General features: G+C 44.7%; 1 protein-coding gene across 3 annotated transcripts in view; it reads left to right on the top strand.

Annotated features, from left to right (window-relative positions):
- Nucleotides 1–11,714: 11,714 nt before the first annotated feature.
- The window catches only part of ITGB8 (integrin subunit beta 8), a 95,983-nt gene continuing 95,475 nt past the window's right edge, over nucleotides 11,715–12,222 (top strand). For all 3 annotated transcript variants that reach the window (XM_006138342.5, XM_014581219.4, XM_075922240.2), the window contains exon 1: nucleotides 11,715–11,868. In XM_006138342.5, the coding sequence (XP_006138404.1) occupies nucleotides 11,742–11,868 (127 nt within the window). In that variant the 5' untranslated portion in view covers nucleotides 11,715–11,741. The remainder of the gene's footprint in view (nucleotides 11,869–12,222) is intronic.

Below are 12,222 nucleotides of genomic sequence, written 5' to 3'. Positions count from 1 at the left end.
ATCCTTCAGAGTTTGAGGATGATTGTCTTCCATGAATAATAGATTATTGCTGATGGACTCGCAGGTGGCTAATGAGACCGATCAAAAATCCACAGATCTTATTACAGTTGGCACATATATTTCCTGGTGGAAGGGATGGGGGCAATCTCTATTGTTGAGTCAGACTGCAGCACATTCTTTCTTCCTTTCTTGTTTCTTCTTTTCCTGTTGTCTTTGCTGCGTCTTGAAATACTGGGTCCTTATCACAGTGTCCTTCACCACTATAATTGGTTGAGGGCTTGGGTTTTCCTTGGGTTTATGTTGATGTTGCACTTCGTCATGTTGGCTTTGAGGGTGTTTTTGAAGTGATTTTTTTGCACTCTCACCATCCATTGGCCATGGCTCAGTTATAAGACCATATCCTGCTTGCGGAGTCAATTATCTGACAATCGAAGAACATGACCAATCCAGCAGAGTTGGTGGTAAATGGTGGTAATGTCAAAGAGTGAAGTTTTGGCTTGGCACAGAGCACTGATGTGTCTGTATCGGTCATCCCACTTGATTCAGAAGATCTTGCACAGGCACTGTTGATGTTATTGTTTAAGAGTCTTGAGATGTCATTATACATAATCCAGATTTCAACCCTGTATAGGAGAGCAGAAATAACATTTACTCAAGTATCCAAAAGCTGCACCGGTGCACTGGAGGCAGAGCATAATCTCCTCATCAGTGTTGGCTGCCTGCGACAGATAGCTGTCAAGGTAAGAGGATTGATTGATATTTTCCAGGTTCTCTTTTTTTATCTGGATTGTAAAAGCAGAATCCTGGTTGTTCAGAACCTGTTTGGAACCTGTTGGCAGAGCACTTTAGTTTTCTTGGTGTTGAGTATGAGGCCTAGTTGGTTGTAGGCTTCAGAGAAGATGCTGGGAATTTTTAAGATCTTCTTTCTAATTGAAGAACAGAGCACAGTTGTCCACATATTGGAGATTAGTGACTGATGTAGTAATAGTCTCTGTCTAGATTTGGAGGTGATTGAGTTTGAAGAACTTGGTGTTCATTCTGTATAGGATGCCAGATCCAGAGGGGAACTTGTCAGTAATTAGAAGGAGGATGTCAGCAAGGAAAATGGAAAAGACTGTTGGAACAATGACACAGTCTTTCTTGACTCCTGTGTTGATTAAGAAGAGATCCTCCATTTTCGATCCATTTCTGATGTCCATTGTGGACACTTTGTTGTGGTGCAACTGTAGATTAGCAACAAATTTTGGAAAATGTCTTTTAACAAGGAGTCACATTTTACCCCAGTGTCCAAAAATTCCTTGAGAATCATTATCCAATGGCAAGAGAACAAAAGTGATTGGAGACTGCCATCCTGTTGCAGCCTTCATCTGCTTTCATGATTATTGAGACAAATTATCTCTTCATTTGCCTGCACTGCCATTGAGGACTTGCGGGGTGCAGGTTACTGTTCATCTGGAACCTTATCTTCAACCTTGCCACCTTAGATGAGCCTACCAAGAGTGCAAAACCACTGTCAGCATTGCTCTCGGGATCATGGAAATATTTAAGTCACTTCACTACATCACGATCATGATCCATTGGGGCAGGCTTTTATCATGTATACACAAATAGACTAAGATTAAGCATGTCCCCACAATTGATCCCAAAATTCTCTCTGTGTTAAAGTATTAATGAGCACTTCAGCTGTGACTAGAAACCTCTCTCCCACACAGGAGAATGAAATTAGGAACAGAGGAATTGCTATATGGCGTTAAACCCACTGTCCATGTAATACAGTATTCTGTCTCCACTAGTGACCTGTACCAGATGCATCTGAGAAAGGTATTAAAGCATGATAATGAACAATTATGCAATAATATACTTGAGGAGTTATTTTCCCCTAACTCCAAATAGTGAATGGTTGGTTTTTGTTCTGGAACTTGAAAGTTTATCTCCTCTATATGCTGTTACAAGATTCACCCAGCATTGCTCGGGTCCTTAATTCAATGCATTTTTGGTTTTTCAGAAAATAAAATGAAAATGTATATGCTTCATTTAAATCATTGCTCTGAGGTGGGGCTGTAAGCAGACTGCCTGGGGGGAGAGGACTACCCCATCCGAGTGAGAAGCGCCTCTTCATGGCCACTGCAGCTTCACTGGGCACAGCCAGGGGAGGGGTGCATGTCCCCCAGCTGGGGAGGTCCAGGTTCATCTCACCCCTGTGCTCCCCAAACAGAATGAAGAATGCAGCAAACTGTCCACTTTTCCCTCACTCCATGACAAAGGGGAACAGCCAGCAAAGTGTCCATATAAATTGGGGGGAGCTTTACCCCCTTCCCTCCCTAAAGGGTGTCTGGGAAGTTGAAGGCCTGGGGCTGGGGCAGTACAGGATGGGGGGACAGTGCATCCCTAGCTGGTCCCTTTCACCTGCCTGTTTTTTTTTTTTTTATGATCTTGTGGCAACAAGTTCTACAAGTTAACATATACATTGCTTGAACAACAGCCATAACTCTACCTTTGACTTAACTGTCCGATAGCATGAATAAGAAACACATTCTTTTAAAAAACACTTTATTTGCCCTTGGACTTGTGTGAAAGAAGACTTATGCATAATGAGTTATTGTTTTTATTTTAAAATTGGGATTTTGTTGTGCTATGTGCTGCACACACGTCTGTAAATGTTGTTCTTACCCCAAAGAGATAGCAGCATGTGGTGGGGCAGGGAGTACAGGGAGGCAATAAAATATACCTAATGTATATATATATGCACTTTAAATAATTACATAAGTTTCTACAAATGTTCCTCAATTGCTGGACTCCACTATCCCTCTTCCTGGCCGTTAATTGTTATCTGACTGTCTGTTGTTGTCATGGCCTTAGTGAATCCTGAGACGGGGTTTGCAGGAGGAGAGAATAGCAGTTTTATGGATTAGGTCAGAGAACATATTTCAGAGATAATGAACACACCAAATTTCAAAGATTGCAACTCTGAACAGCACTTGAATAGTTGAAATGCCTCACATCAGACTGACTAATGACCTCTTGGTGACCTCTAATGGAAAAGTCAACAATTAAAGTTTGCTTTTGGGTTTTTAACTTGTACTTGTCAGCTCATAACTGAGTCCACCAAATGTCATGAATGTAGCATGATAACTTATTTTGTCTGTCAATCACTCATCCCTTCAGATACTCCTTTCTTTCCTGTGTTAAAACTGACTCCATATTGTTATAGATTTGGAAGAATAATCAAGGTGTTTGGTTGAAATTATTGGGAAGAAAACAGTGGAAAGGAGAGTAAAATAAATAGAGAAAGCAAAGAGGGAAGCTGAATAGGGAAAGTAGTTTTGAATACAAAGGAGATGAGAATTAATAGCCCATTTTTCCTATGCATTTAGACACACTGCAAAGCCCATGTGAGGCAGGTTGAAATGATGTTTGTGTATTTTTAGGCGGGTGTGAAGAGTGCACGATTCTGATTTGCAATATACATTCATGGAATTTGATTGATTGATTGATTGATGTATGTATAGAATAGAGGGAAGAAACATGCTCTTCGGATGTTCATAAAGATGTTGTAATTTTACTTTATTTTAAAGTAGTAGTCCTGATACTTAGAACCCAGGAGAGGAGTTCTTTCATGTTATATTTAAATCAAAATAAATGCAACAAGATCACTCACAAATGCAACTTACCAAATTCCATTGTACTGAGAAGTAAGGACAGGTAAGTTACTGTTAAATCTGTCTCCTGCATAACAAATACATATACTAAGTGAAGTCAAGAACATAGGCTATGTACACACAACAGCTTATGTCAGTATACATTATGTTCCTCAGGGGTGTGAATAATTGACAGTCTCCTGAGAGATGTAAGTTACATCAACCTAAACGCGAGTGTGGGCAGAGCTATGTCAGTGGGAGAGCTTCAGAGTAGGAATAAGAGATCCTCCGGAAAAGGGCTTATTTTCCGGAGAATCACGTCTAGACTGGCGCTTTTCTCCGGCTTATCCCCAAGCCGAAAAAAGTGGCAGCCATGTTAATGCAAAAACCGCGGGGGATATTTAAATTCCCCATGGATTTTGCTATTCCGATGTGTCTAATCTGCATCCCTTTTCCGGAAAAAGGGTGCAGTGTAGACACTGCCCTCTTATTTTGAAATAGCTATTTCGGAATAAGTATTATTCCTCATAGAATGAGGTTTACAGACTTTGGAATAAGCCATCTGTTATTTAGAAATTATTTCAAAATAATGGAATGGATGTGTAGCCACTCTTGTTATTTCAAAATAACACTAGTTCTTTTGAAATATTAATGCAATGTAAATGCACCCTCAGTGTTCTGTGCTGTTATTAGCTGTAATTTACCCCTAAATGTCTTTTAAGAGTCCCGGAAGCAGTGGAAAAGTTAGTAATGCTGCTAGAAAATATTGACCTCCTGTGGTTTGGCAAATTCTCTGGTCTTTACAGGTCAGGTCCTGAGGATGCCAGACTGGAGAGGTTCATCCTTTGTCATGTAGTTGGTCTTAATAAGCAGAGAACTACAAGTTTCAACTTGCATACATCCTTGTGGGTCAGGAGATAAGGTTTGTCAGTCAGTAGTGAAGTCCTGTTTTCTACAGAAGCAGCAGGTATCTCTTTTCTGTGAGATGAGCTTTTGAGTTTGAATAGTCCAGCTTTTGCACATTATGGAGCAAGAAAACAAGTTAAAATACTGATTTTTTTGTACTGTTTGATGTAATGGACTTAAAATAGATGCCTTTTAAATTCAAATATAGGATTAAAATCTAAAATAAGTATCATTGCATGTAACAGCTCCTCTGTACAGTTGTATGCAAAAGACAAGGACCTGTTCAGATTAACGTCAAAGGAAGCAACAGAAAGCCTAAAATGTAAAACTAATTGCTAAAAAGATAATAAACTTTAAGGTAATAATTCATAACAGGTGTCTACACAGTGCCAAATTGTGAAATAAAGTACTATTCTGACAAATCCCTTAATCCTTGTGGAACAGGGATGCCGGAATAGCACACCCATTATTTTGAAATTTATTTATTTCAAAATAAAGGGTGTGTTTAAAAATGCGGAATAGCTATTTCAGGATACTTCTAATACCCTGAAATAGCTCTGCTGTCCAGATGTAGCCAGTGAGGTCTCATAGAAAAAGGAGATGTGGAGAAACACAATAAAACTTAGAATTAACTTAGCTTAGTTATATCAGAAGTTGTCTTTTTAAATTGAGGGTGAAGTAAACATATATTGAAATTATATTGTGTAACTTCTCATAATATTTGAAATTATATATGAAAACCTAATTATTCATAGTTGAAATAAATCCAAACTATTTTTCCAAAGCAATGCATTGCATATGTGTAGATCAGTTGCTCTTGAGTACATTAAAATATATTACTTTTACTTGTTTCTACCATTTTGTATTTGAAAGCCATGAGCATATGAAATGTAATATTTTTCCTATTATATATTCTGTACCAGAGACTGACTTGATATTCAATAGATGCATGTTGAGTCTCGGGACTGACTTAATTTCAGACATGGTTTTTAGCCCCATTAGGTATTTGGCTAACATAAATCCCAAAAGAGAACTGTGCTACTGGTATTTGTCAGCTCTTGACAGAGTTGTAGGCATCCATTGAGCACTGACAAATTCATGGCTCGAAACCAGACCAGCTCACCTATATGTTATGTTGACAATAAAAGATTATTTGCTTTTTATCTTAGATTAAAGGTCTTTGTGGTCTATCCAGCTTTGTTTCTTCTGAGACTAGTTCCTCAGATCTTATTGCTAAAAAGACAGCTGTATTTTTATTTTTCACTAATGTGATGAATTACCTATATACTTAAAGGTCACAAAAAGGTTCCTGTTATCCAATGTAAAACAGTTTTCAATATCATGCTTACAAATGTTTTAATTCTGATCAGATACAGATAGACATAGTTTGTATTCTTTTTCTGGAGCAAATCCTGCTTTGATTTTAAATAGAAAATGGACATAATCATAGGGAAAGTGTCCTCTAATTTTTTCTACCTATGTGTGGAATAAATGTTATTATGTGCACCAACTTATGTGCAGCTGTGCACCACCTGCAGAAATACATGCTGCTGGCTATGGACACTCTGTTAATCAGCTGGGTGGCATTTGAATCTCTCCTGGGTGGTCACCCAAGTGCTCACCTTTCAAGGAACACTAGCCATGGGTGGGCTGCAGTCCTTTCACTTAGCATCTAGGCCTACCCACAGCCCTGAATCCATAGGCTGGGAATGCGTTAGTTGTTCCAAGTGAGGGGTGTGCCACTTGTTAGCAAGGCTGAGTGGTACCAGTGGGACCAGAGACTAGGGCAGCGCACAGTGCCATCAGGAGAGGGAAATGGCAGGCTGTGTCAACAAACACCAAGCTGGTGTTGGGAGTAGCAAACAGAGCTTGAACCCTGGTGGGTCCCCTCTGCCCCATGGATGTGCCCTGCAGACTATGTGCCCTGGGCAGCTTCGTATTCTCTTGCATGCTGAGCAATAACGGTTGGCTGGAGTGAGGAGTGGGAGGCCATTGTTGCCTGTTCTTTCATGCAAAGATCAGTGTGCACTCAGTTTTCCTGTCTTAGCTATGCCACTGAAAAAAAGATCTGCCCAGATACAAATTGTTTATCCCCATTTGATCCACAATCCTCAAAATCTGCATCTGTGGATATAAAGCATATATCTGCAGGTTTGTAGGGCTCCAATTATGAAAAGCTCAAAGGCCAATCTCCAAAGTAGAGGGGTTCAAACTTTCTCCCTGCCCTGGTGCTTTTGTTTCTGTTGGGAAGTCCTGTGCTTTTGCTTTTAAGAACTTTTTTTCTTTTTATGGGATGCATCCTTGAAGCTCTTTGGATTTAGTTTTCACACTGTTGGAGGTACCTGATCCTTTTGTTGATTCAATCAAATATGTTGTTTGTTTATCATCACCCTGTATCTTCATCATTGTCTGGTCTAGTGAGTAGTACTGCTATTCCTCATGCTACCTAACCCTTAGCCCTGGTCTACGCTAGGTGATAAGTTCGAATTAAGATACGCAACTTTAGCTCCGTTAATTCCATAGCTTAAATTGAAGTATCTTAACTCATATTTTGGCACTGTCTATACTGTGGAAAGTCAAAGGCAGCACACTCTTGCTTCAACTTCCCTTACTTCTTGCAGAAGTAGGACTATCAGTATTGATGGGAGCGCCCTCTCAATTCAAATTAGTGTGTCTTCACTAGACCCACTAATTTGAACCCTGGGAGATTGATTACAGCTACTTCAATCTTATCTGTAGAGTAGACATGGCCCTAGAGTAAGAATCCCCTGATGAAGAGTTCTTACACTGTAATTGTCCTTGTCTGCAGAGACCATCATATATGGTTCTCACCCACCCACTCACCTCCCCTTTTAGAAATTTTGTTTTTAAGGTGGTAAATATAGTCTTTATAGTTGTGCACAAGTGAGTATTTCATTATTTTACTCAAAAAAGAAACTGACAAATGAAATTACTAGTGGGCTGTACCACTCACATATTCCAGTTACTGATGGGGGAGTGATATGTAAGGCCTTCCACAACTAAATAGTGTTAGAGTTCATAGCCAGTGCTGTGATAGAAAGTGAAAGAGTGAAAATTCTGTGAGATATCCTTAAACAAATAAAATTGCTAAGTTATATTCCCTTCTAATACAACTTTCTGACATAATATTTGCTTTAAAGTAGAAAACAAGCTTTTCTTTGTATATAAAACTCCAAGGCTACAGTCAGAAAGATATTAGCCACTCAGACAATTTTTAACAGATTTTTGATCACGCAGGTCATCTGTAATCAGGATGCCATTGCAGGATGTTCTCAGGTTTTGCAGACTAATTAAAATATTCCAGATGCGTTTGGATTGTCTTGACACAATGATTTAAATATTATAGATAGAAGTGAACCAAGTTTAGGGTGTTCCCAATATGCTTCACAAATGTCTCTCATTTCAGTCTAATTTACATAGGTTCATATAAACCTTCACTTTTATTGTTTTACAGTATTTACATTAAAAACTGGAATTGTAGAATTATAAATTCAGAAACTGGATTTATGCCAAACAAATGAATCCCACAGCACTAAGCTCCTTGAATGAATAATTTTTATTCCCATTATTTACAGGTAAGTTTGCATCCCACATTAGGGCTTTCACAGGTTGAGGTCTGATACCCAAAATTAATTTTAGGAAGGGAAACAGAATAATGGTGTAATATTTTAAAACACCTGTCTGGCAGTGGAGAGATTAGTTCCATTTCCATGTCTGCCCCAGAATTCCTCCAGAATCTTGGGCAAGCGATTTAACTTAAGCTTTATTTTTTCCAGTTTCTAAAATGTGGATAATAAGATATCCAGTATTGTTGTGAGGCTTAGTACACTGCACATTGTTAAGGGTATTAGATGTAAAAGTATTGTTAGGTATTACTTTGTCTAGAATTATGTCTTAGTTACATTTGAATGAGTTATTAATTCTATACTTATCCACAAAGACAAACTTTGATACAATTTCTGGATGAGTATCATGCCTACATGTGCACTGATGCCAGTTCAACAGTAATGGAAGCTTAAGTATGATGGTAAATTTTTAAATTATTAATTTGTATTAAAGTTGTGTTTAGATGACTGGGGTCTAATTGTGCTGGACACCATTTAAAAATACAAAGTAAAAGACATTCTCTACCCCTAATGAGCTACAATCTAATTAATCAAGAAAAACAGAAATTGAAGGAACATGACAGTATTCAGAACCCTTGAACTTTTGACTGATAAAGAACAAGTTGTACAGATATGTATGTGTATCTGCAGATAGCTTGTAAAGTTTTCATGGATATCTAACTTCACACATGGCTAATTAGATGCTGGTGGTCTCAGCTATAAACAAGGTAGCACATAGTCTTTTGGAAACTGAGCCCCAAATAAATGATTTAATAAATTGTTAATTATTCTAACTCTTAAGAAGATTTGAAGTGACAAAATGCACCTGGGGATAAGGAGGGAGTTTCCTAGCTTTTGCTTGAAAGCAAGGTACTTTCCATTCACTTACTAACTCACTCAGGAGTAGTGTTAACCTTTGAACACTCCTTTGAACACTCCTACTTTGTGAGGGGGTGGAAACCCAGAATAGAAGATTGCCTAAGAGGGGTGATAGAAGGGGATAAAATAAGTATTAAAAGAAAACTAACAGAGCGGCATGGAAGGGGGCCAGGGTATTCCCATAGAGCAGTGGTCACCAACCAGTAAATTGGGATCTACTGGTAGATCTTGGAGCCTCTGGCAGGTGATTTTGACTGGTTTGTCCAAGAGGCTATCAAACGCTGGCACTTCAGCTGCCCGTCCCCGCACTGCTGTGCACCTCCTGCCCTTTGCCTTGGAGCTGCCCCTCCCCCATCCCCCACTTGCTGGGCAGAGCAGGGAAGGAAAAGAAGGGGGCACTAATGTCAGGGTGTTCCCTCTCCCATCCTGTGGTTTATCTCCACAGAATGGAGGGGGGCACAACAGGACTTGGGATGGAATTTGCTGGCTGCTTTTGAGAGTAGTGCAGGGCCAGCACAGAGGTGAGCCTGCCTTAGCCCCACTGCACCACCTGTGGTAAGTAGTGTCCAGCTGGAGCCTACATCCTGAACCCCTGCCCCAGTCATAAACCCCCTCGTGCACCCCAAGCCCCTGTCCTAACCCTGAGTCCCCCCCATCCAAACTCCCTTACAGAGTTTGTACCCTGAACGCCCTTCTGCCCCCCCAACTTCCTGCCCCAGGCTCAGCACAGAGCCCCTCGCATTCCAAATCCCTTGACCTAAGACCAGAGCTTGCACCCCAACCCTCTGCCCCAGACTAGTGAAAGGGAGGAAGAATGGGGGAGTGAGGGAGGAAGGAATGAGCAGGAGCGGGGCCTCAAGGAAAGGGCATGAAGGAGGTGGGGCAGGGGTATTTGGGTTTGAGGTAGATCGTGGATTGCACTTAATCTCAAAAAAGTGATCTTGTGCTTAAAAAGGTTGGCGATCACTGTCATGGAGTCACAGGCACTACCAACGGGGACAGGGTATCTTAGGAGAAGAGGGCGCTAGGCAATCAAGTGGTGGTGAACTGGGAGCTAGAACTGGGCAGCACCTGTGGTGGGATGTGGGAGAGAGCAGAGAATTATTCAAAGGTGGGAGGGGTTGAGAAAATGCATGTGTGCAAGGGAAAATAACAACATTCTGCACAAATACCCTGATCAGGCTTCATGCTTCACATTGGTGGGAGCCAGAGTAACATGGTTCCCACAATGCTGCCAGATCTGCCCTAGCTGCAGGATCTGACTGAGGTGTACTGTCCTCTCCCCATGTTTGCACAGACGGGAGGCTAGGAGGATCCTGGAACTGTAGAGGATGGAACATGAATCCCTGCATCCCTGGAACATGAAGGGGATGGAAGGTGCCCTGGGGATGGGGTGCAAAGGTGGTGATGTGTCCTGGATATGGGCAAGAGGGGGTAGACATGGGATAAAGGACTCCAGATAGGGCCACAAAGAGCACCAGGGTGAGGAGTGGTGACGTAAGGATGGGCGCAGGTGGGAGAGGAGGTGCCACAGGGATGAGAGTGGGGAGTAAGAGCGTGCAGGGGTGAAGAAGGAGGCGGTGCCACAGGGATGGGTGCAGGGGGAAGAAGCTAGGCGGTGCAGAGGGACTGGCACAGAGGGAGGTGAGGGGAAGGTGCCGTGGTGGGGACGGTGCACTCGAGGACGTGCAGAGGACTGGAGGGACGATGCAGTTGTGCGGACAGTGCAGGGAGGCGGAGAGGGGGAAGTGCCGGGAGACGAGGTGCCATGGGGGCGGGAGCGCCGAGAGGTGCGGGCCAGAGTGGCCAAGGGAGGGAAGATGCTGGGAGTGGGACCGGGGAGCGAGGGGGTGAGAGGGGCGCCGAGGGGAGGAGGTGCAGCGTGGCTGTCTGAGGGAAGGTGCCGCGGTGGGGGCGAGGGGCGGAGGCGCAGAGGGATGGATGCTGGCGCTGGGCTCCGGGAGGCTGAGGAGCTGGGCTGGAGCGAGGCAGCACCGCGGGCGGGTTCCGCGGCCCAGCACAACAAAGGGAACAGGGCGGGGGGGCGGAGACTTGTCGCCCCGCCCCGCGCGCCGCCCCGGAGCTCCGCGCCCCGCAGCCGGACGAGCTCGCAGCTGCCCCTGCCGCTGGTGGTCTCCTAGCAACGCGGGACCCTGCGAGCCGGACACGCCGCGCGCCGGCGGGGGGCGAGCGGCACCGGCAGCCCCAGCGCCCGCCGCGGAGCCTCCCTGCTCCCGGGGAGGGGCAGCCCCGGGCCACTGACCCTCCCCCGGCAGAGCCACCTGGCGGGCCCGGCCCGGGGGGCAGCTGCTTCGCTCTTGGTTCTGGGGCTGCGCCAAGTGCCCGCCGCCGCCTCCGGGCAGAGGGAGACAAAAGCCCTTTGTGAGCCGGGCCGGGGGCGGATGGAGGCACCCGCCGTCCCTGCGCGGAAAGGACCCGCCGCCTGCCGCCGCCAAGTGGCTTTGCGCGGCGCTCGGGGGTCCCTGCGCTCCCCCTGACATGCGGCGCCGCGCGCTGCCCCTGCTGTGCCTCCTACCTGCGCAGGGCGCGCCCCTCCTCCTCCGCCCGCTGCCGCCGCAGCTGCCTCGCCTCCCCCGCAGCCACCCGAGGCCACGGCGGGGCTGAGAGCGAGCGAGCCGCTCAGCCGAGACTTGGCCGCCAGGACAGGGAGAGGTGCCGTCTGCTTCGCATTATGTGGATCCCACTCCTGGCTTTTCTGACTGCTGGAATCGTCTCTCTGCAGAAATGCCAGCGAGGGCCAGGCCCCGTGCTGCGGGCAGCCCGTGTGCTCGCCGCTGTGCCGGGGCTGTGCCAGCGCCGTAAGTTGCCGTGCTTTGTCTGCCTTCGCGTGTCTTGCGCGCTCGCGAGTGGGTTGAATGGGGCGCAGTGGCAGGTGAGCAGCTGCCGGGCACGTTTGGAGAAAGTGGCGCCTGAAAGGCGCAGCGCTCCTGACTGATAAGAAACTGCTCGCCGCTTAGGAGCCGTAAGTCTTGGGAGCCTAGCGCTTGACAGCGATAGGTTGACACACAGGTCGGGGATGCCTGCAAGTGCCTTCCCCGGTATGCCCCTGCAACGCCGCCTCTCTTGAGGTCAGGTGCAGCTGGCCTATTTTACCTACTGTCTGACCCTGTCCTTGAATCGACTGTCTATAAAAAAAAAAGAACTTCAGCGTT

This window comes from Pelodiscus sinensis, chromosome 2, assembly GCF_052426305.1.
Source record: "Pelodiscus sinensis isolate ZL-2025 chromosome 2, ASM5242630v1, whole genome shotgun sequence".
Lineage (NCBI taxonomy): Eukaryota > Metazoa > Chordata > Testudines > Trionychidae > Pelodiscus > Pelodiscus sinensis.
Note: the sequence above shows the minus strand (reverse complement) of the source record. Positions and strands in the feature narration are given on the sequence as shown.